The following is a 26,481-nucleotide window of genomic DNA, read 5'->3' on the forward strand; positions in this document are numbered from 1 at the left end:
ACATATGAGCACAGAGGGGAGTTTAAAAGTGTAAAATGCTGCACTGAGTTTTAGTTGTAGATGATTCTCAAGCCCTTTGCTGCTGACTACATAACAAAACTGAAGTAGTGAAATGGTACAAGTAGGCGGGGCTAAAGAAGGCTACAGTAAATATCAAACATCCTCTGTTCCTCTCTCATTACCTTCTTAAGCTCTGCAGGAAAGCAGCATGTGGCTTTGATCTCCATCTCTGTCACACATCTGATTTACTCATGTTCTCCTTCTCTCCATGTACCGCTTTGTGGTCAGCAGGAGGTCAAGTGTGATAGGAATAAGAAGTCTGGTGTGAGAAGCAGCAGCCTAGAAACCTAGCCTGGGATTTGAGACCAACCCTAGAGATCTGAGTGTTCTTTATGTCTGACCGTTGTGTTATATTTCCACCATATTGCTCTTCTCTTTCCCCCCAGGTTGCTTTGTATAGTTTCAGTTCATTATTTATGGCAAACTGTAGATAATCTAGTGAGAACGATTGTTTCACAGACAAACAATCCAGAAACTTTACATCTTCCTCCAAACCTGCAGGAGGAAGAGCAGCAGCAACAGTAGCTAGTGCTACAGGAGGAGGAGGAGGAGGGGCAACACGAGAGGATTAAGCAGAAGCTGCAACGTCATATACCTGAGACGAAGTCAATCAGTCCAGCAGAGTTGTGATGGGAATTTCGGCTCTTTTTTAGAGAGCCGGTTCTTTTGCCCCGGCTCACTAAATGAGCCGGCTCTCTCGGCTCTCAAGTTGCACCTCAGATTGTTTGCACTTCACAATGTATTGAAGGGGAGGGAGGGCAATCACGGGCCAATCACGTTCGGCTGTAACAGAAAAAATAGGGAACGAGCCGGCTCCCGTTGTTCACTTCAAAAAGCCGGATCGTGCGTAATCACCATCCATCACCACAGTCTAACATCCACCTATATAGAAAACGAAGAAGACGGAGATAAGCGGATGGCTGGGCTGCTGAAAAGGGTAAACAGAGGTCATGTTTACACATTAGAGATATAAGATGATCACGGATGTAGCAGCCATGATGTTACTTCTGCGTGTGTGTCGTTAAAGTGTGACAGTTTTTTGCATCTGACCTCTAGCTCATCTGCAGAGAGTTTAGTGTGCGTGCTAGCTTGTGGAGGTTATGCTAACGGAGATCGGGACGTGCGTGTGTGAATGTCATTGCGGTGAAGTTAAAGTTAACTGAAATATTCACACTTCCGGAACCAATAACTCACAAACCAAACATTGATCAAAGCAATTCCAGGTTCTGTGAGTGTTTCCAATAGTAAAGCGCAGTTATTTGTTGGGTTTATAGCGGCAGAAACATGTCGGCTATCTGCCTTCACCGCGATCCCTCGAGCGCCCTCTACCGCGCGGCTGCTGTTATTACAGGTGGCAATTTCAGAATCGGATTCAGAATCGTTTTTATTGCCAAGTAGGTTTTCACTTACAAGGAATTTGCTTTGGTGTTATGGTGTCGTTTCGAGGCTTAGAAACATTTCGACACTTTCAATACTTTTGTTTTCAAATCTCTTGCTCAGCGTTGTTATCTGCAGGTAGATATTTGTTGTGTGCATCCTGTTACAAACTCTGAACCGCCTCGATACAGCTTCCATGCAGAGACACTGCAGTGGTTAGTGGAACACACGGTTCTATTGACAGACACACACACACAATCTCCAATGATAAGAATATATTATAGGACGGGATGTGAGCTTTGGAACACACGTGGGTGGGAAAGGCTTGTAGAGGAATCATGACAGCTCCGTAGAGAGCAGAGGAAAGCTGACAAGTTGACATCATGACTGAATTTGAGCAACTCTCTCTCCCTCTATCTATCTATCTTTCTTTCTTTCTTTCTTTTACAGACAACAGGCCTGGTCGGGCTGGCAGTGTGCCAGAATTCTCATGATGTAAGTAACTGACAATGAATGTGCCGGCATCCCCAACACCTTTTACACTTTTATACCTTTAGTCAGTCTGAATACCCAGTGAGCTGCGTGCATGTCTGCATCCTGCTGTACTTATGCAGCTCATTGTGACGCTCCACCTTAATACAGATGTGTCACAAATTATAAATCACAGCTTTTTAAACTGAGAGACTAGAGATTGTATTTGACGTTGAATAAGGCAATAATAATGATATTAAAAACCTGAGCAAAAACTACTGGGTCCCTTCACTACTGGTAATAACAATGACTCATAATAATAATAACAGTAACCAGGATCGTTTAGGATCGTCATCTAAAGCAGTTCTTTCCATCTGAGCCCTCTCACCTCCTGCAACAAACCTTGACACGCAATTATAGAAGCACCAGTTTCCCCAGTTGAACACCAATTACCACTAATCTATGTGCTGCTCCTCCTCTTAGCGTCTGAGGATTCTGTACACAAGGATCCTGGCGTCGCTGCAGGCCATGCCACAGGACGCCTACTACAGGAAGTACACTGAACGGCTCGTCAATGAGCGCTTCAACCTGGTCAAAACGGTGTGTAAGTCTTAAAGTGTGTGTGTGTGTGTGTGTGTGTGTGTGTGTGTGTGTGTGTGTGTGTGTGTGTGTGTGTGTGTGTGTGTGTGTGTGTGTGTGTGTGTGTGTGTGTGTGTGTGTGTGTGTGTGTGTGTGTGTGTGTGTGTGTGTGTGTGTGTGTGTGTGTACAGCTATGAGTATTTATCATGCGGGCTTATCATCCTAATGCTGGATTTCATAGGAGCCTGATGTTGAGAAGCTGGAGAAGAAGTTAAACTGTGGACAGATTGAAGAAGTCATTTTCCAGGTAGGTCATTCTGACGCCTAGCAGTTAACATGCTGGTTCATACATATTTAATATAAGTCTGACTGTGTGTACCTGATGTTAAATTCATGCCTTGTGAAATCCTTAGTATTGTGTGTCTGTGTCCGTCCGTGCAGGCAGAGTGTGAACTGTCTCTGTCCAGGAAGATGGCTGAGTGGAAACCATGGGAGCCGCTGATAGAGGAGCCTCCTCCAAACCAATGGAAATGGCCTATTTGAAGATAGATAATGTGTGTATGTGTGTGTGTATGATCCCACCTCTGATGAAATCATGTATGAATAAAAACATTGGAAATATTCCCTTTTTATTTCCCTATTTTTCCTTCATCATTGAGGTTTTGTCATGAAGTAAATCAGTGGAAACAAATGTGTTTTCTTCTGGAACACAAACTGATCCACCCACTCACAGGATTAAAGATGTAGTGAATGCTTTGATCGAGGGTTAAAAAACAGAATCATACACACAATTTCCAGTTTATTGGATGTATTTTAAGAAGTTGCAGTTCATGGCACATAACAACATCCTGTCCCCTCAGTGTTACATCACATGAACCTGGAGACAGGTAAAGTCATTTGAGACGCTGTTCCTTTAAAAGATGGATGCTAACCACTAAGTCTTCATTAATCACAATCTCATTAACCCTCATAGTTGTCATGACTTCTTAACACCCTTGTACCAGTCTACTCTTAAAAACTGAATTCATCTGACAATGAAAGGTCTCGATGTAGATTATCAACAATTCCTTTAGCGTTTGTTGTATTATCTGGACTTCCTGTGAGCCGCTCTATTAAAGCTTGAGTGAGGAGTTCTTCCTCGTAGTCTTAGAGAACTCTGGGTTGGACTCTGACCTGATTTGAGTCAGTAATGAATGAATTTGACGTCGCCTACTACTTTACTAAAGCAGCAGTTCCTACTATTGCTTATTATATTGAGCTATAATCTTTCATACCTCAATATAGTTAATGTGGAGAATTCATACCAATCTTGTCAACATTGGTGGCACCCTGAGACAAAGCTGCTACAGGAGGAGGATACATGGAAATTATCTGTCACGTGTCAAAGAATGTTGGAGGAAACCAAACATCCCAGTGTAGTTCTTGATCTTACATCTTTACCAGGTTGTATCACTAGTAGAAGCGGTCGCAGTTAGATTACAAAAGATGCCAGATAAAAGTGAGCAGCTCTTATATTTAGCTTCTACAATGCTGAGAAAAAAAGACACAATGGACACAAAATGGAGACGATAATGTTGATCTGGGAAAAGAGACTCTGGAGGACATATGTTGGATTTGTAGTGGATTCTATTTATAAACTAGTCAGGCGGCTGTGTTACTATGTGGGGGACAACAAGTAAAACATTGTTTGAAACATTTGAAAAGCTTTATTGTTTATAAAAGCAAATGGCGCGTGTAAATGTGTTTACTATCTGGTGCTTATTGACTCCTTGACTCTTCCCGCTCTCGGGGAGGCAGCAGCACTTTCTAACCACGTCACTTTGTGGAAGACGAAGAAGAAAGGCACCGTAAATTGTCTCTTTACTTTGCTTTACGTCAACCGATCACTGGTTGCCGGGTAAAATGGGCGGGGCCGCGTTACGATGGCGATAGTACAACGGGGAACACGTTGGCGGAACCTTCAAAATAAAATCCCCACCGTTGCTTCCACGACCATTTGTATCGTTTGCTCGCCGGTGGGCCTTTATTTGAAAAGTTCTAACCGGAAGTTGCATGTTTAATGACAGGACATTGTCGTGTGTCAGGCCATTGTATGTTCACATACACAACGCTCGGCTCTTGGCTCAATCCAGCGCTTCGCTACATGTTTGCTTCTTGAAAACACAATAAGCCACCGTGTAATTGAGCACACATGGATCCAAATCGGATAATCCAAGCTCTGAAAGGGACGATTGACCCGAGTTTGAGGATCGCGGCGGAGAATGAACTCAATCAGGTGGGTGACATAAAGTGTTTGGTTGCTTTTTGGTATTTTGGGGGACATTATGAAGCCGCAGTGGCCCAGAATGATGCATCCTGAGTGTTCTGCGTGTTTTGTGGAGCTTTATCTCGGTTATCTCGTCGTTTGTCCCGGTGATTCTTCAGCGCTGCCTCTGGGTTGTTGTTGTTTCTTTGCCAGGCCTGTAAAATGCAGTTTTGTCAACAACTGCCCCCCTGGTTGATGCAACCAGATGCGTCCAGGAAGAACAATAGGAGACAAATCTGTACAATCTATCATTGACTCCTCCAAACTTAGGATGTCAACGTTTAGATTGCTTTGGGGTTAAACGTTGATAACTGTCGGGACGTTGAATTATCTTGGTATTAATAACATCTCAATAAAATAGAAGTGAAGTGAAAAATCTAAGTTTTTCTTCTGGCTGCTGGAAGAGTTTTTCATATTTGAGTCTGTTTATGTGATCGATGACGAATATTTGAGGGATCTAATAAGAGGATGATTGCTGATTGTCCAGCACATGCTGCCACCGGAAAATATGTAGAACTTGTTGGATAAAAAATTTAAATCAAATGTCAAATCTCCATATATTTGAACCATGTCTTCTTAGAATGAATGACAATCAATAATTAAATAATGAATGATGAATTTACCTACCTACCATTTGTTGGAAACGGTTGTACTACTGAGTATTTTGAAAAGTTGACATTTCTAGTTGAAAGTATGAGGACCAGCAGCTCTGTTGACGCTCTGCAATGTTCCAACTTTGATCACCACATTGAAGTTGGTTTGAAGTTTCCAGCTAAGGGTCTGTTAGTTTGAAATGTTGTCAGTTTCAAAGTAAGTTTGAAACTTGTCTTCTGGGAATCTATGAATAATAGCAAACTTCCATTGGAAAGCATTGAAGGATGTGTGAGATGTACTTTGCAATATTGAAGTTACTGATAAGACTATAAAATCTAAAATGGGTGACTGATGATGATACAAACATTCCTCTCTGTTTGTTCACTTGTGTGCCACATTTTAATTTCAGTCTTTTCTGATCTTTTTCAGTCGTACAAGATTATCAACTTTGCGCCGACGCTCCTGCAGATCATTGTGTCTGAGCAGGTGGAGTTCCCTGTTCGCCAGGCAGGTAAGACACAACCGTATGACATCACTGTCTGTCTGTCAGCCTGTCTGTCTACCCGTCTCACTGTCGGGTGTTCACATTATGCACCACATTCAGATCAGATGAGAGAGAGACGGTACAGTGCTGCTGGTTGCTGTTGTTTTTGTTCATGGTGTCTTTTTTTAAGACAACCAGCAATGGGAGTTGGACGTTTCTCCTGGTTTTCTCTCTACTTTAATTCATTCTTGTGCCAGGGAGCTTAACAAGTGGTACAGGGTGCGTTGTTTAGCAGCGTGAACAGCTGACGGTGCAGTTTATTCCTGCTCCATTTGATCCACTGAGTCCTTCATTGTTTTGATCAAGACCTAAAGACCTAAAGACGGAGCTTTCACCAACACTTTCCTACATAATGTCTGATGTAACAAGTGTCTATTTAAAGAGAAACAACATCTATACCTTGTGTTTCATTCCTCTTGTTGTTGTTGTAACGAGATCCTTGCTTGGGTTTTATTTAAATATCGCTTTGGATAAAACCCAAGGCCAAATGAGTAAATGTAAATGTTTATGCTGATTGCACCGTCGTCAGCCTGGAAACCAAAACAGAGAAATGGCGTACATCAACCAAAAGAGAGGTTTCTAAAGCCGGGGGCGCACATGCAAACCTCCCCCTTTATAAACACAACTGGTGTTCACTGATGCACATGAATGCAGCGGCAACTTCTCAACGCGGGAGCAAAAGAAGAAGCTTTAGAGGCAGAAATGGACCAACTTGAGGCTGAGGGAGACACAGACAAAGCTGCAGATTAATGAATGATGAAGGTAAAGGCTTCTTTCTTTTCTTTGACATGTCTGGGAATAGAAGGCTTCATCTTTTTAAGAGTAGTTTGATTACATACATTCAAATACACACGTGTTTCACTTTCAGGGCCGCTGATGGGTGCGACAGGTGGTGAGACAGGCGATGGGAGGTGAGTTAGGGGAGAAGAAAACTGTGTGGCCCCGCAGCAGAGTCCGCAGCCCGTCTGGTGAACCTGGCAGCAGATCCGGCATAAGCAAAGAAACAGCAATTCTATTCTAGAGTCTATTTTTCTATGACCTCTTCAAAGAATTCCACCAGGATTTGCACCACTGCTTGTTTTCCCGTTATGTGGGGGGTCGGCAGTGGTCCTGGTCCTGGTCCTGGTCCTTGTTTGCGTAAGCTGGTTTGACAAAATTGAAAACCCGCAGTCAGGCTCAGTCGGTATGACAACGCTGCTAATCAACGCACCAGCTTCCTAAATGCAGGAACGTGTGTGCGCTCCCATTAAAGGAGACGAGATGGAGTGTGTGTGTGTGTGTGTGTGTGTGTGTGTGTGTGTGTGTGTGTGTGTGTGTGTGTGTGTGTGTGTGTGTGTGTGTGTGTGTGTGTGTGTGTGTGTGTGTGTGTGTGTGTGTGTGTGTGTGTGTGGTATTGTCCTATTTATTGTGATTGTATGTAAATTTGTGCTGAACCATTTCTGTCAAATGCACTTTAAATAAAGCTGATTTGTTTCATCATCAGTGTCATTACTGCATCTAATAGACTTTAGACTTCAGACTCAACATAAAGAATGAGCCTGACTCTTCATGCTCAGTTTCCCTGCTTGTTTATGTCATAAGAGACATGACAGTTGATGGTTGAAGATGGGAGTCCTGCCTCCTCCTCCTCTCATGAGCGTTCGTCCAACTACTTTTCAGTTTCTGCATGTTTAGATCGACGTTCTTGCTTGAGGTGGAAGTGAATCCTTCATCTGTCCTCTTTCTTACTTCTCATTTATTTAAAACTTTGGCTATCATTTAAATTCCTGCATTCATTAGTAACCTGGGGTCTGATGTTACTTGACCTGTGTGTGTGTGTGTGTGTGTGTGTGTGTGTGTGTGATGGTTTGCAGCGGCCATCTATCTGAAGAACATGGTGAGTCAGTACTGGCAGGACAGGGAGCCGTCTCTAGGCGAGGTCGTCTTTCCCTTCAACATCCACGAGAACGATCGGCAGCAGATCAGAGATCACATCCTGGAGGGAATCATCCGCTGTCCTGAATCCATACGGTAACCAGACTGATCAGAATGAATCCGTACATCTCATTCCTCATGCTGGATCGCTGTGTGTTCCCTTTAATGATGCCTGGTGTGCGTGTGTGTGTGTGTGTGCGCTGTGCAGTGCTCAGCTGACCATGTGTCTAAGAGCCATCATCAAACACGACTTCCCCGGGCGCTGGACTGCCATAGTGGATAAGATCGGTGTTTACCTGCAGTCACAGAACAGTGGCAGCTGGTATGGAAGCCTGCTGGCTCTCTACCAACTGGCAAAGACCTACGAGTGAGTGACATGGGAACATGGGAACATGGGAACATGGGAACCTGACTCCACATGCTTCTTCACAGACAGATGTTTGCTTCTTTAGTTGCTTTTTACAATCGTTATTCTTCAATTTCAGTCAGAAGTCAATAGTTTGTTGACGTCACATACATCGGGGCTACATACTGGATGGATTCTAACCCAATTTACTGTTAAAACAATTCTACCCCGTGCAAATCTAATACAATTACATGTTGTATTTAAATCATGTCAAACACAACAATAACACAAAAATACAAAAACCACAAGCAAGACGGAGAAGACGGAGGTTTGGCACGACATCCAAGAATGTTCAGTTGACGCGTGTGTGTGTGTGTGTGTGTGTGTGTGTGTGTGTGTGTGTGTGTGTGTGTGTGTGTGTGTGTGTGTGTGTGTGTGTCCTCGGCAGGTACAGGAAGGCAGATGAGAGGGAGCCGTTGCTGGCGGCGATGCAGATCTTCCTGCCCAGGATCCAGCAGCTCATCACTCAGCTGCTGGCCGACGCCACCATCTTCTCTGTCCTCATCCAGAAACAGATCCTTAAGATCTTCCACGCTCTGGTGCAGGTGTGTGTGCAGACAGACAGCCTGACACAGGATGGTCAAAGTTGATGAGGATGATAATGATGATGTCATTATTCCACCTTGTCCTTCTCCTGCAGTACTCGCTGCCGCTGCAGCTAATTAACAACACAGTTATGACTCAGTGGATGGAAATCTTCAGGGCCATCGTGGACCGAGACGTACCTGCTGTAAGACACACACACACACACGCACACGCACACGCACACGCACACGCAGAGGTGTTAAACTACATTCAGACTGAATTGAACAGATTGTCTCAGGACTGATTGGTCTTTAAAATTGGAAAAAAAAATAAACAAAATCTTTTTAACTTGACCAGCTGGGGATTAACGATGGATTTTAAAATTTGGGGTAAACATGTATCTTGTCTGTGCCGATCATATCAATATGAAAGTGTGTGTGTTTGTCAGGAGACATTGGAGATCGATGAAGACGACCGTCCGGAGTTGGCCTGGTGGAAATGTAAGAAGTGGGCCTTACACATCCTCATCCGCATGTTTGAGCGGTGAGTCTGCATGTGCTGTCATCAGGAGTGTGTCTTTACTTTTGTGTTTTTGGTGTTGCCTTGGCGACGTGATCATTACATGGTAAAGGATGATATCATGTTTATGTTTGACAGAGGAGCGAGTTGTTGACATAATTCTGGTTTGGTTTTCAGATATGGAAGCCCTGGGAATGTAACTAAAGAGTATTTTGAATTTGCTGACTTCTTCCTGAAGACGTACGCAGTGGGCATCCAGCAGGCAAGTCTGCAGATGAGGCTGCATGTTCTGTTTACCTGCAGCTGAAACTTAGGCATGTGTTCATCATGTCCTGCTTCTGTCCCTGTCCCTGTCCCTGTCCCTGTCCCTCTCCCTCTCCCTCTCCCTCTCCCTCTCCCTGTCCCTGTCCTTCTCGCTCTCCGTCTCCCTCTCCCTCTCCCTCTCCCTCTCCCTCTCCCTCTCCCTGTCCCTGTCCCTCTCCCTGTCCCTCTCCCTGTCCCTCTCCCTTTCCCTCTCCCTGTCCCTCTCCCTCTCCCTCTCCCTCTCCCTCTCCCTCTCCCTCTCCCTCTCCCTGTCCCTGTCCCTGTCCCTGTCCCTGTCCCTCTCCCTGTCCCTGTCCCTCTCCCTCTCCCTGTCCCTCTCCCTGTCCCTGTCCCTGTCCCACTCCCTCTCCCTCTCCCTGTCCCTGTCCCCGTCCCTGTCCTGTGTCTCCAGGTTCTCCTGAAGGTGGTGGACCAACACAGACGGGAGCTGTACGTCACTCCTCGCATCCTGCAGCAGTGTCTCAACTACCTGAGCCAGGGTCTGTCCCACTCCCTGACCTGGAAACAGATGAAGCCACACATGCAAGTAGGACAAATACCCAGGCCTGCCCAGTTTGATGTGGAGTTTATAGTTATAAATATAAGAATACGATCTCTCTGCACCGACACATAATGTTTATAATGACATCCAGGCTGTGATAATAACAAATAATTCAGTTTCTTTGGGCTGCAGTCTGTGTTTCAGGTGAAGGTTCACATTTACTACAAGTTGCAACATTAAAATATCTTTATTAATGCTAAACAGAAGACAGAGTGATGTTGTTAACTTGTGGGAGTGTTTCATCACAGCAGTGTGTCCTGGCTGTAGTCTTACATTGCACAGTGTTGTCATATGTGCTCAGATTACATTCTGATTGTGTGTTGTTGTGTTGTTGTGTTGTTGTGTTGTTGTGTTGTTGTGTTGTTATTGACCTTCTGGAGTCGTCCTTTGTCTCAGACTATATGCCAGGAGGTGATTTTCCCTCTCATGTGTTACAAAGATGAAGATGAGAAGCTCTGGCAGGAGGACCCGTATGAGTACATCCACATGAAGTTCAGTGAGTACAGAATGACGTCATCGTGTCTTAGTGAGCTTTACTACACCGGCCTGATGGAGTTTGGCTCTTTGTTTAGAGTTTCCTTCTCTCAAATGACTTAAAGTAATAGTTTTTGCCCTCAAAATACCAACAAATATCATTTCAAGAGATCTGTAGAGGTACAGCTCCTCTATTTAAAAGCTCTGATTGATTGATTGATTGATTGATTCCAGAGAGCCCATGTTTTTCTCTCTGTTGTCGTGTTCTTGTGTGTCACAGACCTTTATGATGATCAGACGCTCCCAGCCACAGCTGCTCAGAGCCTCCTGTATAAAGCTGCACGCAAGAGGAAGGAGGTGAGGAAGACGAGGATAACACCGGCCGGCCCAGAGCCGTCCAGAACTATAGGGAATATTAGCGTTTAAACCTCTGCTGCTTCATTTATTTCACAGTCTGTATTCTATCACATCAAGCATCAGAGGCAGATCAGATGAGACTTTGTGTTCTCCTGTGACAGATTCTTCCTCAGATGATGGAGTTCTGCCACCACACACTGATGGGTCCCTCTTCTGACCCCCGCAGGAAGGACGGAGCGCTGCACTGCATCGGCGCTCTAGCCGAGCTCTTACTGAAGGTACTGTGTAGACTGACTCAGAAGTGTGTGTGTGTGTGTGTGTGTGTGTGTGTGTGTGTGTGTTCATTCCCTCAGCCAGGTCCCCTCAGTGCTCTGTCCATGGTGCTGAAAGCTGAGCCGTGTCACATGTCGTTCTTTGTCTTGTTTCTCAGTAAATCTGGCCCTAACATAGCACATCATCAATCTAATCTGTTCACAATCTGTTTCCCTTAGTTACTACTTGCTTTGATATCTAGCCTCATTTCTTGCGCGTGTGTGTCTGTGTGTGTGTGTGCAGAAGCGGCTGTACAGGGAGCAGATGGAGCTCATGCTGCAGAACTACGTCTTCCCTTTACTCAACTCTCCTCTGGGTTACCTGCGAGCCCGGGTGAGTGAGCTCTGCCTCCTCCTCCTCCTCCTCCTCCTCCTCCTCTCTCCCCACAGACTGGGATCACTCTCAGCACACACACACACACACACACACACACTCGACACAGCTGGAAGTCCACATTTCAGAGATGTAGATCCTGCGTGTTTGGTTGATCTGTGCTTCTTCTCTGCTCTGCCTCGTCAGTCGTGTTGGGTTATTCACTGCTTCAGCCTGCTGCGTTTCCACGACGAGCTGGTGCTGAGGAATGCGGTGGAATTGGTCAAACAGGATCTGATTGACGACAAGGAGATGCCGGTCAAGGTGGAGGCGGCCATCGCTCTGCAGACGCTCATCAGCAACCAGGAACACGGTGAGGGCAGGAACATCATTTAAACCAGTACCAGTACATCTACAGATCCTTTACATTGTGTCTGTGTGTGTGTGTGTGTGTGTGTGTGTGTGTGTGTGTGTGTGTGTGTGTGTGTGTGTGTGTGCAGCCAAGCTGTACATCCGGCCGTACATCCGCCAGGTCATGCAGGAGCTTCTGCACGTGATCAAAGAAACGGAGAACGACGACCTGACAACAGTTATCCAGAAGATGATCTGCGAGTACAACCAGGAAGTGGCCGTCATCGCTGTGGACATGACGCGGAAACTGGTGAGCATCCAGCTACATAACTTTGAATTTAATACGGGAAGTCAATGTAGCTTTTAGAAGTCTGACGTCGTTTGTGTGTTCTGGGGTTCGGCAGGCTGAGATCTTCACCCGGGTCCTCCAGAGTGAAGAGTACGAGGAGAACGAAGACAAGACGGTCACAGCTCTGGGCATCCTGAGCACCATCGACACCATCCTGACTGTCATGGAGGACCACAAGGAGGTTGGTAGTGGGAGAGGAAGCCGTACACACACACACACACACACACACACACACAAAAGAATGTCTGCTAGGTGTCATGATGAGCTCATTATGTGTTGTGTGTTTATGTGTGTGTGTGTGTATTTGTGTGCGGTGTGTGTTGTGTTTCCTTCCCTCAGATCACTCAGCAGCTGGAGGGGATCTGCTTGCAGGTGATCGGCCTCGTCCTGCAGAAGCCCATCATAGGTATGGCAGGTGTGTGTGCACAAGCAGTCCAGTGCTTTGAATTAACAGACACACACACACACACACACACACACACACAGTTTTATAAGCCTTAATCTCCTCATTCAACAGCCTTGAGTTTCTTAAACTGATGATCATACAGTAACAGGACAGTCTCACATGTTTTGAATAAGGCCATGTTTGTTTGTTTGTTTGTTTGTTTGTTTGTTGTCACCTGTAGCTGATCTGTTGGGGTGAAGTGATGCTGCTTGTATACGTGTCTGTGTGTCTGTGTGTCTGTGTGTCGGTGTGTCGGTGTGTGTACTTGACATCCTGCCTCTCCACTCAGAGTTCTATGAAGAGATCCTGTCTCTGGCGTTCGGCCTCACCTGCCAGACCATTTCCCCCCAGATGTGGCAGCTGCTGGGAGTTCTGTACGAGGTCTTCCAACACGACTGCTTTGACTACTTCACAGGTGACACACACACACACACACACACACACACACACACACACACACACACACACACACACATACAGAAACTAAACACTAAAGTCTGTTCTTTCCCACTCCTTTGCCTTTAACATGTTTCATATTCATTGTTTGTTTACAAATATTATATCAACTTGTGTGTGTGTGTTTGTGTGTGTGTGTGTGTGTGTGTGTGTGTGTGTGTGTGTAGATATGATGCCTCTTCTACACAACTATGTCACGGTGGACACAGACATGCTGCTGTCCAACCCTAAACACTTAGAGGTGATCTACACCATGTGCAAAAAGGTCCGTGTGTCTCTCTGCTCATCACAATCATGCAGGGGACGTTCCTATCTTTGGATCAGGATAAGGCCTGTTGAGTCCTCTTATTGCCGACCTTTGACCTCCTCCAGGTGCTAACGAGTGATGCCAATGAGGATGCAGAGTGTCACGCTGCCAAGCTGCTGGAGGTCATCATCCTGCAGTGCAGAGGCCGAGGCATCGAGCAGGTGAGAGAGAAGAGGATCTGCTCAGCCTCCATTCCCTTTATTTACGTCTGAAAAAGACTCTGGTGACTCTTCATCATACAGAGTCTTCATCATTCTCATCACAGCTCACAGTAAGACACGACAGCAGCAAAGATGATTAAAGGAAATTGGGACGGGTTTATTAAATTCACTCTGTCTAAATCCAAATACTCTCAGTGCAGCAAAGATCAGGGTCATCTTCCTCTCCTTCCTCTCCTTCCTCTCCTTCCCTCCTTCCCTCCCTCCTCTCCTTCCTCTCCTTCTCTCCTTCTTCTCCTTCCTTCCTCTCCTCCCCTCCCTCCTCTCCTTCATCTCCTTCCTCTCTTTCTCTCCTTCCTCTCCTTCCCTCCTTCCCTCCCTCCTCTCCTTCCTCTTCTTCTCCTTCCTTCCTCTCCTTCCCTCCCTCCTCTCCTTCATCTCCTTCCTCTCTTTCTCTCCTTCCTCTCCTTCCCCTCCTTTCCCTCCTTCCTTTCTTTCTTTCTTTCTTTCTTTCTTTCTTTCTTCCTTCCTTCCTTCCTTCCTAGTTTAGTAGTTCATGATTCTGTCTGTTATCACGCTTAACACACACACACACACTTTCCTTCCTTCCTTCCTTCCATCCATCCCCCTGCCTTGTGACAGCAGTGTGTGATCTTAGTTCCAGTCTCCAGATTTTACTCAGCACTCACAATTCCTAATATTTGCTAAACTTATTTTCATGTACAGATCTTTGTTTACATATTTGCTAAATGTTTTCCTAAGTACAGTACAAACCTTTCCGCGACATTTTCTCACACGAACAAAACGTCTTTCCACTCTCAGATCTTGTTTTGGTTGAACATGGATCACATGTAAACACATTCCTGTCCTTCCTCCTCTTCAGTGCTGCCTGTGATCGGAGCCTGTGCAATGTTTCCTCTACGGCCCAGAGAGAGTGTGTGACTCTGTGTGTGTGTGTGTGTGTGTGTGTGTGTGTGTGTGTGTGTGTGTGTGTGTGTGTGTGTGTGTGTGTGTGTGTGTGTGTGTGTGTGTGTGTGTGTGTGTGTGTGTGTGTGTGTGTGTGTGTGTGTGTGTGTGTGTGTGTGTGTGTGTCTCCTCCCCAGTGCATCCCTCTGTTTGTGGAGGCGGTGCTGGAGCGTCTGATGCGGGGGGTGAAGTCCAGTGAGCTGAGGACCATGTGCCTCCAGGTGGCCATCGCTGCTCTGTACTATAACCCCGCCCTCCTCATCCACACCCTGGACAACATGCACTTCCCTCATAACCCACAGCCAATCACTGCTCACTTCATCAACCAGTGGATGAACGACACAGAGTTCTTCTTAGGGTGAGCGACGTGTTCCTTTCAGATTCTTTATTTTTTCAATTTCTGTCTTCTGTAAATGTGCTGTTGTGTGTTTATCCTCCTCAGTGGTGACTTTCCTTCATCTCTCTGCCCTCCAGACTCCACGACCGTAAGATGTGCATCATTGGTCTGAGTGTGTTGATGGAGCTGCCCAGCCGGCCGGCCATGCTGGAGGGAGTGGCCGCTCAGATCCTCCCCTCCATCCTGCTCCTCTTCCTGGGCCTCAAACATCTCTACGCCTCCCGCCTGGTCAACAAACCAAACCTGCTGGCTCGCACCGCCGGCCGGGACGAAGACCAGAGCGGTGAGAAGGAGAGAAGGAGAGAAGGAGAGAAGGAAAGGAAAGGAAAGGACAGAGTAGAAGAAATCAGTTTATGAATATAGGAAGAGTGAAATTATATAATTTTTGCAAACTTCTTACAAATCCTGATTCTGCCCCAAGCCAATCACGTACTTCAATTTCTCACTCTGTGTGTGTGTGTGTGTGTGTGTGTGTGTGTGTGTGTGTGTGTGTGTGCGCGCTGCGTGAATAGAGGAGATTCCCAGCGATGAAGATGAGATCAGTGAGAATCATAACACAATGCAGCTGCAGTCCAGTATGCCGACACTTCAGGGGGGAGATGAGGATGATGAAGATGAAGACGATTACTGGGATGAGGATGGATTTGAAGGGACGCCCCTGGAGGAGTACAGCACACCTCTGGACTTTGACAACGGAGAGGACGAGTACCAGTTCTTCACTTGTGCCTTGCTTAGTAAGGACACACACCTGAACACAATCATGACTGAGAGAAAATGAGAACTCAGACCCTGAAGCAAAAGTGTGTGTGTGTGTGTGTGTGTGTGTGTGTGTGTGTGTGTGTGTGTGTGTGTGTGTGTGTGTGTGTGTGTGTGTGTGTGTGTGTGTGTGTGTGTGTGTGTGTGTGTGTCAGGGGTCCAGAACACGGATGCAGGCTGGTACCAGTGTCTGACTGCACCACTGAGTGACGACCAGAAGAAACAGCTCCAAGAGATTTACAGCGTTTCACAGCAGCGACGAAGCACCGCCAGCAAGGGCCAGTGGTGAGAGAGAGAGACACACACACACACACACAGGACTCCACCGGAGACCGCATGAAGGACACATGACCAGTCCACTTTCTTGGTCCATATGGGACTCGAACCGGCAACCCTCCGGTTCCCGATGGACTGAGCTACAATATTACACACTGCATCTTTAAAACAACTCATAAAAATGTAATTTGCCTCCTTGTTTATTTCAGAATGCTAAGGGCCTGATGAAGACAGACTAACTACACGATGGAAGTTGGCGGAGGATGAAGAGGAGAGCTTGTCTTGCCCCTGATTTGTAGCTGATTTGGGTCGAGCTTAGACCAAATAAAACTGAATGGATCCTAGCACACACACACACACACACACACACACACACAAACACACACACACACACACACACACACACACACACACACACACACACACACACGGAGACAAATCAGGTTCCAATGTGCCAAAAGAAATTGATCAGTGAGCGTGAAGTGTCAGACTGGCATGATACCATCAGTGTGTGATCAGTGTGTGATCTGGTGCCCTGTACAGACACACACACACGCAGCCCCGTCCTGGAGTTTGTGTGTGTGTGTGTGAGTGAGTTACCAGCAAACAACCCCTTGTTTTTGTACAGCATTGGAGGATTTCTGTGTTTCTATGGACTTTGTCTCTGTCATCTAATGAAGTGAGAGCCTGCAGTGGATGTGAGGAGCCTGGTTTCATGTTTCAGTATAAACACAACGGTTGGACAAGAGATCCAGGCCCAAGGTGGAAGGTTTGTTACCTGTAACTGTCTTTCTGTGCTTTCTCTGAGTTGTTTTTGTTTAAACTCTGTCAGATCTAATTTAAGAAAATCATAAATATTCCTGTAACATTTTGATGAGAGGCTCTTGTGGTTCTTCCTGCCTCTCACCACACCGTCGCTCAGTCAGAGGAGCCTTCCCTCCTCCATTCTTCACTTCTGTTAGAATGCAATGGCTGACACAGGAAGTTACTGTAGCCACTGCACAATGATCATTAACCCTTTAGAGGTGGAGGTTATTTATAGGTGGGAGTCATTTATCCTCATTTTACTGCAGGGCGACAACGAGGCCCAACTGGAGACGGATGAGATCTTTGTTTGTGAGAATGACTTATTATAATGTAAACATTAAAAAAACAATAAAAACATTCTGTTGTAATACTTTCTTTAGAGAGGGGGTGCTGGTCGTGTTTTGTCGCCATCCTGTGGTTCACTGTAGGAACTACACCTGATTTGTTCTCTCTGGTGTCCTCACCTGTGCTGAGATGTCTCAGGTCATAAATGATGTGACCCTGGCCTCGTGTCTCTGTAGGTCCAGATGGTCTCTCCTTTGGAGGTCCAGCAGGAGATTTGAGGTCCACCTGCCTGGAGGCCTTCTTCCCCCTGGTTTAGACTTTGACTCCTACACAGAGACTCTATCAGGTCAACCACCTGCACCCTGACTCACCTGTGTGTGTGTGTGTGTGCGTGTGCATGTGCATGTGCATGTGCATGTGCATGTGCGTGTGCATGTGCGTGTGTGTGTGCGTGTGTGTGGGTGTGTGTGTGTATGTGTGCGTGTGTGTGTGTGTGTGAGTGTGTGTGAGAAACTCCCTGTGGACCAAACTGTCAATCATTTTCCATAGCTTTCCCTCAAAATGCATCAAAGACCACATTTTCCAACAATGAACTCTTTTCTCAATCACACTTCACCTCCTGCCAAACTCTACACATTTGATTCATGCTCAGGACGTTGACGTTGTCCAAGAGTACAAACATCTGGGTATAATGATGACAACAAACTCACATTCGATGCTTTAGTGTAATCTTGGGTTGCGATGATGTGAAGATGAAGGAAGAAAGGATCTCCGCTGACACTGTCTTTGCTTGTATAATGGGGTTTTATTATACAAAGTACAGCATCATAACAAGCACCATGGAACGCTTGTGAGAGACTCTGCTGCCGGAATGAGTCGCTCCCGAACTCTGACTTTCGGACGTATTTATACAGTTGATTGTCACTCAAGAAGAGACCCGTTCAGTGGATATTGACAAACCACCTGGGACCCCTGTAAACACTACATGACCATGTTGGGTAATAGTTCACTTTATAACGGCCATAAACTGTCATCTATAGGTCAGCTGTTTAAGCCCAAGGCTTAAGTGCTGTTCATGTAAGACTGTTTCTGTAATCTAATAAACAAAACCAGAGCTTTCCAATAATGTTTAACCCTTTAATCCATGCTGTTTCAATCACACATATATTGTGGTTCTGAGCTTCTGATTGATTTATTGATGAACAGTAATCACAGTTCTTAGATCAGTGTGAGTAAATTGTTGTGTTACAGCAGTAAGAAGCAACCAGAAACAAATATGATGTCATCAGAATGTGAAGAAAAGACAAAGTATAGAGGGAAGATCAGCTGATCCTTTGTACTTTAGTTCCCTTAAACCACAAAAACGTTTCATGTAAACTCCTGCAGGTTAGGCAGAGTGACTGACAGCTGAGATGATCAGAGGGGCGGAGTTTCTACCATCATGATGAAGCCTAGGACTGAAGTATGGGAGGAGCTTATGAGTGAAGGAGCAGCCAGTGAAGGAGAAGATCAGAGCTGCAGCATCCACGTCATAGAAGGAGACCAGACCCTCCTCATAGTCCACAAACACGCCCACCTTCTCTGGCTTTGACTCCAGACTCAGAGGGACAAGAGGGACATCATAAGCTTTGTACTCATCTACATTCCACAACCTTACAGTCCAGTAACCTCTCTGACAGCTCAGTGTGATGGTTCCCTTCCTCTTGCTCGTCTCTCTGGTCACTCCTTAATCCCACTCTGTCTTTCCTTTGACCTGAACCCCCAAAGTAAAATCTTCCAGAGGAGAAACTCTGCTTTGCTAAAACACCAACACATGGATCAAATCTCTGTGGGTTGTCTGGGAGACTCTTCCTCACATCACTATCATAAACTTGTTTCTCATTATCAGACAGGATCAGATCAGGATGAGCTGTAGATCAGCTTTTAGATCAGCTTTTAGTAAAGTCTTTGCATGTAAGTGTGATCAATCAAAAGGTTTGATTGATCTCTGTAAATATCACAAATGTTGGGTTGTGGTTTATGAATGGACTGAATTCTGTCTTTGATCTTTGGAACAAAAACAATAATAAAGTTGGGATGAGGTCATGTCAGCTGTTTTCATGTTTGGTATCAAATCTGAAAACAGGTTTTAGTGCAGAGCTCTGTTCATGTAAGACTGTATCTGTAATCTAATAAACAAAACCAGAGCTTTCCAATAATGTTTAACCCTTTAATCCATGCTGTTTCAATCACACATATAAGCACAGAGGGGAGTTTAAAAGTGTAAAATGCTGCACTTTGCTGAGTTTTAGTTGTAGATGATTCTCAAGCCCTTCTCTTCACCTGGCTTCACTCCTCCCCTCCCACACATCTCGACCAATCACGTGCGGCTTTAACATAAAAAAAAGTGAAAGAGCCGAATGGTTTTTGACCGACCCATCACTTGTGTGTGTGTGTGTGTGTGTGTGTGACAGAACTAAAGAGTGAGACAGATTGACAGATTTACTTCTGTGTGATTCTCCAGGATATTTTGTGACGAGCAGGTCTGAGTCCAAGTTTCAGCAAAGCACTGAAACGAGGAATTTCAAGGTGAACTTTTCATTTGAACTCCTGCAGCTGGAATCTGTGTGGACTGTGAAAGTGCTGAAAAACCATGAAGCATTGCATATCTAATGGTTTCAGTCCAGCCAATCACAGTGGAGAATTCAAATAAACTGTAAACAAATAACACACATGAAACACACACACATGTTGGCATCGAATGTGAGTTTGTTGTCATCATTATACCCAGATGTTTGTACTCTTGGACAACGTCAACGTCCTGAGCATGAATCAAATGTGTAGAGTTTGGCAGGAGGTGGAGTGTGATTGAGAAAAGAGTTCATTGTTGGAAAATGTGGTCGTTGATGCATTTTGAGGGAAAGCTATGGAAAATGATTGAGTTTGGTCCACAGAGACTTCTGTTTCTCACACACACGCACACGCACACGCACACACCTCCAAAGGAGAGACCATCTGGACCTACAGAGACATGAGGCCAGGGTCACATCATTTATGACCTGAGACATCTCAGCACAGGTGAGGACACCAGAGAGAACAAATCAGGTGTAGTTCCTACAGTGAACCACAGGATGGCGACAAAAGACGACCAGCACCCCCTCTCTAAAGAAAGTATTACAACAGAATGTTTTTATTGTTTTTTTAATGTTTACATTATAATAAGTCATTCTCACAAACAAAGATCTCATCCGTCTCCAGTTGGGCCTCGTTGTCGCCCTGCAGTAAAATGAGGATAAATGACTCCCACCTATAAATAACCTCCACCTCTAAAGGGTTAATGATCATTGTGCAGTGGCTACAGTAACTTCCTGTGTCAGCCATTGCATTCTAACAGAAGTGAAGAATGGAGGAGGGAAGGCTCCTCTGACTGAGCGACGGTGTGGTGAGAGGCAGGAAGAACCACAAGAGCCTCTCATCAAAATGTTACAGGAATATTTATGATTTTCTTAAATTAGATCTGACAGAGTTTAAACAAAAACAACTCAGAGAAAGCACAGAAAGACAGTTACAGGTAACAAACCTTCCACCTTGGGCCTGGATCTCTTGTCCAACCGTTGTGTTTATACTGAAACGTGTTTGTGTGTGTTAGATAGGAAGACATTAGGCGTGAATGTGTTTGTGCCTTTCACAGCTTCAAACAAACCAATCAATGTGAGGGAATCCAAGGAAATGGAGGGAAAGACAGACAGACAGACAGACAGACAGACAGACAGACAGACTGGGGTTTGTCCTGAGGGGGCGCTCAAGGAAACGTCATGAAAAGACTTCAGGCTCAGCTTCAGGCTCAGCTTCATGAGGATTGATTGTGTATTGATCAGGACATGAAGCTTTTGTCCCTTTAGTTCTATTCAGACTGTTTGACTTTAAACTTTCCCTTTTCACTCTGGAGCTGAACTTTGCCTTTTAATGAGGTCACCATGACTACAGGCTGCCCTCACTTCACTTCCTGTTGCCGTGGGTGCGGCTCAGTGCTGAGACTCAATGACGCAGCTAAACACACACTTCCTGACGCTCTTTTCTTGCTCTGACGGTAAAAACTGCCGTGTGTTTACAAACACCAACGTGTGTGAACCAGAGCCAAGCCTTTAAGACTGAAGCAGTGAAGTGAGACGTGTGAGAGCAGCTCAGCCTGGACCTCATGCTGCTGCTGAAACTGACAAGATTCTGTCTGCACTCACCAGAGTTTGGCTGAGACGCTGCAGAGACGCTGCAGAGACAAACTTGGACAAACTTCTGATCCTCTGGCTTCTCTTCTGAAGTAAGACAGAGAAGGTGAAGGAAGACAGAGAGAGACGTATGACGCTGTCCGTGATTTTCACCGGCAAGTGCTCTATAGAAGCGCCCCTTCTGCTGTGATATCACTTGTGATGTCATTATGGGTGATGACATCATTATCGATGGCATCACTGTTGTAGAAGAAGAAGAAGAAACCCTTTTATTGATCCCCCAGGGGAAATTCTTTTCATTTCATTTCATCTTGTTAGGTTGATGACATCATCTAGGAAGACCAAAGAGGAGATATATGGATGTAGTGAAGGAGGATATGAGGTTAGCTGGTGTAAGAGGAGAGGATGCAGAGGATAGGGGTGGATGGAGACGGATGACTTGCTGTGGTGACCCCTGAAGGAAGCAGCCGGAAGGAAAAGAAGAACGGCAGGGGAACTAGTGTAAGAGAGGCTGTGCGCTATTCTGTCCACTAGATGTCAGTAGAGTGTCTCTAGTAAAGTAAAGATGCAGCGTCATCGTGTTGTCATGGTGATGGTCCCGCATATTTGGGTGTCTGTGCTTCCGTCAGTTCACCACAAGGGGGCGATATGTTACCCACCTCAGGGACAAAAGACGTAAACGTGAATTTCCGCCACAGCGATCTAATCTTTTATTTACACGGACTTAAATATACAAGTTTTAAAGAGACAATGATAAAACCAGAAATCATTTGTTCAAAATTAAATAAAAACTTCCTTTTCCGTTGTTATTTGTAACGTGATTGTGAAAAATCTACTTCATGATAAATGTAGATTTAGTCAGAAATCAGTTTTAAACGTTTTCAATAAAATAATAAGCAGTGTGTCATAGGGACCAGTCTTCACTAAATAACTTCAATGTTCTTTGATTTATGTGCACACCCTTTAAATTAACAATTTGAGTTTTAAGATGTGGAACAGGAAAAAACAAAACCGTCATATTCACAATTAAATACTGAGAATGTGCAAAGAAAACACTCAAAATAAAGCAATTGGTCAACATGATAATACTTTATTATTATTATAATTATTATTATTATTACTTTTAAAAATCGGCATATATGTAAACAATAAGAACAGTATTTGTTTGGTAAGCTGAGGATTTTGATAGTTACTTTATTTGTTGTAATAATACAGTGTTTGGATTGAAGCCTTGTTGATCAGTTTTATGTGTTGATAATTGATTTGAAACATTTTCATTCTAACCTTGTGAGTTGAAGGAGTGCAGGTTCAGGCTTTTTCTGTTTGATCAGGTTGGAAACATATCACACATTCAGATGTAAATAAAATAAAACAAATCTTCTTCTTCCTTTAATGTGTAGATATATATTTTATTATTTCTCAGATTTATTGGTTTATTAATGAATATTGTGCTGTAATATTGATTGATCATAAACAGCGTCAGTGTTGCGTTTACAGCTTGAACATGAAAGAAAGCAGGTGGAGCGTTGAAGCTTTAAACGTGTTTAAAAACGTCTTCTTGTCACTCTGTGTTTGCTGCCGGTCCAAAGGTTCGGTTCTGGTCCTGCTGAGTCCAGTTGAAGTTGCTAAAGTGCAGCCTGAGTGCAGAAGCTGATCTCCATGGTTGGAGCAGCGAGGCGTTTCAAACCTCCCTCTCAACAGGAAACCATCAAACAGCTTCAGCCGCTCAGCTGTCAATCACCAGCCGCAGCCTTATCTTTCCACCCAGGGGAAGTTTGAGGACCTGATAGAAAGCAGGTGGCCCTGGTCTGATCTCACAGCTCAGCAGAGCTTCAGAGCTTCACTCCACAAAATGTTTCTCCTGCCAGCCGCTGCTCTGTGTTCAGGTGAGTGTTTCCAGCCAATCAGCACCTGATGACTCAACCTGGAGACCCACTAAACTTCATTTATGGTCTCTACAGTGCTGGTTACCATGGCAGCACAGCTGATTCAGGACCAGGTATCAGTGACCAGGAGAGCTGGAGAGAAAGTCTCCTTCAGCTGTGGAGGCACTGACCAGTTTGACTATGTAAGATGGTACCAGAAGAGAGAGAAGGAAACATTCAGAGTGATTCTTCGTATTAGATTGAGAGATCGTGACGTTTATTCAGGTTTCAACCATCCACAAATAAATGATTTCAGAGTTGTGATTAATGGGGGCGTCTGTGAGCTGCAGATCAACAAAGTCAAACTCTCTCATTCAGCCACGTACTACTGTCAGTGTTGGAGAGGAGGAGGAGGAGACCACAGTGAGCTGGGATCCCTGCAGGCTGTACAAAAACCACCTCACACACACACAGGCACACGCATACACACACACACACACACACAGGCACACTCACACACCTACACACACAGGCATGCAGACAGGCACACACAGGCACACACAGGCACACACACACAGGCACAAACAGGCAAACACACACACACACAGGCACACACAGGCACACAGGCACACAGGCACACACCCACACAGGCACACACACACACAGGCACACACACACACAGGCACACACACACACGCACACAGGCACAATGGCACACACACACAGGCGCACACACACAGAGGCACACACACACACACACACACACACACACACACACACACACACACACACACACACACGCACACACACAGGCACACACACAGGCACACTGGCACACACACACACACACACACACTCACAGGCACAGGCACACTGGCACACACACACAGGCACACACACACACATTCACACTCACAGGCACACTGGCACACACACACACACACACACACACACACACACACAGGCACAGTAGTTTTACAAACACCGCAGAGACAAACATTCTCCTCCAGCTCTTTCAGAATAAAAGCCTCCAGCCTCACTCTGCTGGTGAGTGGAGTCGTCCTGAACACGTTCACTGACGTAGAGAAGAAGAAAGTGTGTGTCCCTCTGTCAGCAGGACATCACCATCACCTGCACCTGATGGTTTGTGACCCATAAACCAGAAGAAGGCTGAGACCAAGGCTGAAATCAAATTAGACAACAGAAGACAATGAGACAGTCATGATGATATGAAGCCTGAAGCTGAAACATGGAGCTGATGATGAAGATGAAGAGTTCAGACGTGTGCAGCTCAGCCGACTCCTTCAACATGCAGAGGTTTTGGTTACGGGATGTTTCACTGTGGATACTCCTCCATCTTTGGCCGTGGCACTGCTCTGTATGGAACAGGTAAGATCATTATTGATTGTAAAGTTCCTCCCTCCTATAAAATGGCTGCTTTGACAGAATGTTTACGCTTAACTGGAAGAATTATGTTGAATGATTTTGTTTATCCTGCATGAGAATAACATCATGAAGTCTTTACTTCAACTTGGGACCTGAGTTTGAGTCTGTAGCTCCCCTGAATGAGACCAGGAGGGAAATGACAGAGGAGTTATTGATCAGTATTCATCATTCTTCATCATTCTTCATCATTTTCCTGCTCTGTTTGTCACTAAATCTGTGGTTGAAGTGAATTTCCATGATGAAGAGGATTCTATAGATCCATCCAGAGTGTTGATGAAGGTCTCAGTCTCAGTGCCATCATGATTTCATTTACTGCTTTGACTTGAATACAAACTGAGTCACTCATTAATGTTATGGATCATTTGATTGATCTGTTATTTCAATCAGAATCAGAATCAGAATCAGAATAGATTTTATTGCCAATTAAAAGGATTTTTTTTTGTGTTTATTGGTGCGATATAAAACATAGAAGACAACAAGACAACAACTATGCAGAGAAATTGAAATAAATTAGAAAAGACAGGAAATTAAATAAATGAACTAAATTGAATAAGATTAAACATAAAGGACAGATCTACAGTATGAATGTAAACATGTCATATACAGTAAGATCAATATGAAATATACATTTAATTCATCTCAGAAAAAAACAACAAGTTGTGTTTAATATAAAGAAACAAATGAAGATGTGAAGAAATACAAGAATGAAATAAGAATGAGGCAGAAAGTCAGGAAATAAAGAGAAAAGGATTCATGTGATGTAGGTTTAGTTTCTCCTATATTTATCAATCCAATCTAATTCTTCCATGAATGCCGTCTCCACTTTATTAGGTACATGTGCATGCAGGCCTGTAGGAACTTGCTCATGATTGGATCTGTCAATCATTCACCAAGGTGTTGAAATGAGAATGAAGTTAAACTGCAGCGTCCAACTGTGAACAAAGCTCCTCTACCTTCCTGAGTAAAGTCCCACAGGAGCAGACGTACATGAGAGAGACCTGGATGCTTTCTGCTCATCTGCTAAAGAACTAAAGAAAGGTGTCCATGCTGATCAGACTGGAGCTGCTTGGGTTCATGCATCTGTCACACTTTAGGGGGACTTGGACTCCTGATGTAAATATATTTGATGGATCATCTCTCAGGGTCTTTATAGGAGAACGCAGGTCTCAAATGTCCTCGGAGACGATTCCTGCTGTCCTCAGCAGGATCACACTGAGTGCACTTCAGGCCTGTAAGCTGCTGTGTGTTGACTGTGTGTTTGCTGTCTGCTGCCAAACCTCAGATGATTCTGTTGTGAAGCCCGTGGTGAGCGTTTACCCTGCAGTGCCCACGGCCCAGCTGCAGGGGAGGAGCACCCTGCTGTGTCTGGCCTCAGGCATGTCTCCTCCTCTGGTCCGCTTCTCCTGGAAAAGACAGAAGGAGAACGGCTCGCTGGAGGAGCTGCCCGCCGCCCAGGGAGGAGAGCAGCTGGAGCTCAGAGAGCCGGGCCGCGCCGCCGCCATCAGGATCGTCCGGCACGAGGCCGCCGCCTACCGGTACGTCTGCTACGTCCGGCACGAGGCCGACACAGTGGAGGCACAGACGGCACAAGGTAACGAGCCCAGACACACTGTGTGAGCCGCTGCTTCACACAAGAGCTGCAGTCCAACATGTTCCCGCTGTTCCTGCTTCAGAGGTTCCTGCTTCAGAGGTTCCTGCTTCAGAGGTTCCTGCTTCAGAGGTTCCTGCTGCAGAGGTTCCTGCTTCAGAGGTTCCTGCTGCAGAGGTTCCTGCTTCAGAGGTTCCTGCTTCAGAGGTT

General features: G+C 45.2%; 3 protein-coding genes across 10 annotated transcripts in view; all 3 read left to right on the forward strand.

Moving 5' to 3' along the window:
* Positions 1–885: 885 nt before the first annotated feature.
* Positions 886–3,110, forward strand: ndufa5 (NADH:ubiquinone oxidoreductase subunit A5). The gene is made up of 5 exons (XM_076167347.1): positions 886–997; positions 1,888–1,932; positions 2,392–2,508; positions 2,729–2,794; positions 2,929–3,110. Exons 1-5 carry the CDS (start codon positions 977–979, stop codon positions 3,028–3,030), a joined length of 351 nt encoding a protein of 116 aa, XP_076023462.1. The 5' UTR covers positions 886–976; the 3' UTR covers positions 3,031–3,110.
* Positions 3,111–4,486: 1,376 nt separating this feature from the next.
* ipo8 (importin 8) lies at positions 4,487–16,949 on the forward strand. 2 transcript variants are annotated; one of them, XM_076167469.1, is made up of 25 exons: positions 4,487–4,762; positions 5,816–5,897; positions 7,784–7,940; positions 8,053–8,211; positions 8,639–8,795; positions 8,891–8,980; positions 9,224–9,318; positions 9,472–9,556; positions 10,010–10,144; positions 10,556–10,655; positions 10,914–10,990; positions 11,152–11,268; positions 11,546–11,635; positions 11,822–11,987; positions 12,115–12,275; positions 12,370–12,495; positions 12,654–12,729; positions 13,049–13,174; positions 13,383–13,480; positions 13,588–13,683; positions 14,784–15,004; positions 15,121–15,326; positions 15,556–15,777; positions 15,955–16,084; positions 16,285–16,949. In XM_076167469.1, coding segments are annotated over exons 1-25 (3,057 nt in total). In that variant the 5' UTR covers positions 4,487–4,678; the 3' UTR covers positions 16,286–16,949. The 2 variants fall into 2 exon arrangements, with proteins under 2 accessions (XP_076023584.1, XP_076023585.1); XM_076167470.1 differs by having other exon boundaries at positions 4,488–4,762; positions 12,654–12,720.
* Positions 16,950–22,879: 5,930 nt separating this feature from the next.
* The window catches only part of LOC143013797 (uncharacterized), a 4,228-nt gene continuing 626 nt past the window's right edge, over positions 22,880–26,481 (forward strand). For 2 of the 7 annotated variants that reach the window (XM_076167478.1, XM_076167479.1), the window contains exon 1: positions 24,633–26,274. In XM_076167478.1, coding sequence (XP_076023593.1) covers positions 25,728–26,274 — 547 coding nt within the window. In that variant the 5' untranslated portion in view covers positions 24,633–25,727. The other 5 variants (XM_076167480.1, XM_076167473.1, XM_076167474.1 and 2 more) reach the window with 5 other exon arrangements.

This window comes from Genypterus blacodes, unplaced genomic scaffold (genome assembly GCF_046128005.1).
Source record: "Genypterus blacodes isolate CSIRO-AG114 ecotype Tasmania unplaced genomic scaffold, CSIRO-AGI_Gbla_v1 ptg000158l_1, whole genome shotgun sequence".
Taxonomy (NCBI): domain Eukaryota; kingdom Metazoa; phylum Chordata; class Actinopteri; order Ophidiiformes; family Ophidiidae; genus Genypterus; species Genypterus blacodes.

Excerpts from the sequence above, each read along its gene's own strand:
- ndufa5 (XM_076167347.1), top strand. The coding sequence starts at position 977 with ATGGCTGGGCTGCTGAAAAGG. Across the intron at positions 998-1,887 it reads TGGCTGGGCTGCTGAAAAGG|ACAACAGGCCTGGTCGGGCT; the intron begins GTAAACAGAGGT and ends TTTCTTTTACAG. Across the intron at positions 2,795-2,928 it reads TTGAAGAAGTCATTTTCCAG|GCAGAGTGTGAACTGTCTCT; the intron begins GTAGGTCATTCT and ends CCGTCCGTGCAG.
- ipo8 (XM_076167469.1), top strand. The coding sequence starts at position 4,679 with ATGGATCCAAATCGGATAATCCAAGCTCTGAAAGGGACGATTGACCCG. Across the intron at positions 10,145-10,555 it reads AGATGAAGCCACACATGCAA|ACTATATGCCAGGAGGTGAT; the intron begins GTAGGACAAATA and ends CCTTTGTCTCAG. Across the intron at positions 11,636-11,821 it reads TGGGTTACCTGCGAGCCCGG|TCGTGTTGGGTTATTCACTG; the intron begins GTGAGTGAGCTC and ends CTGCCTCGTCAG.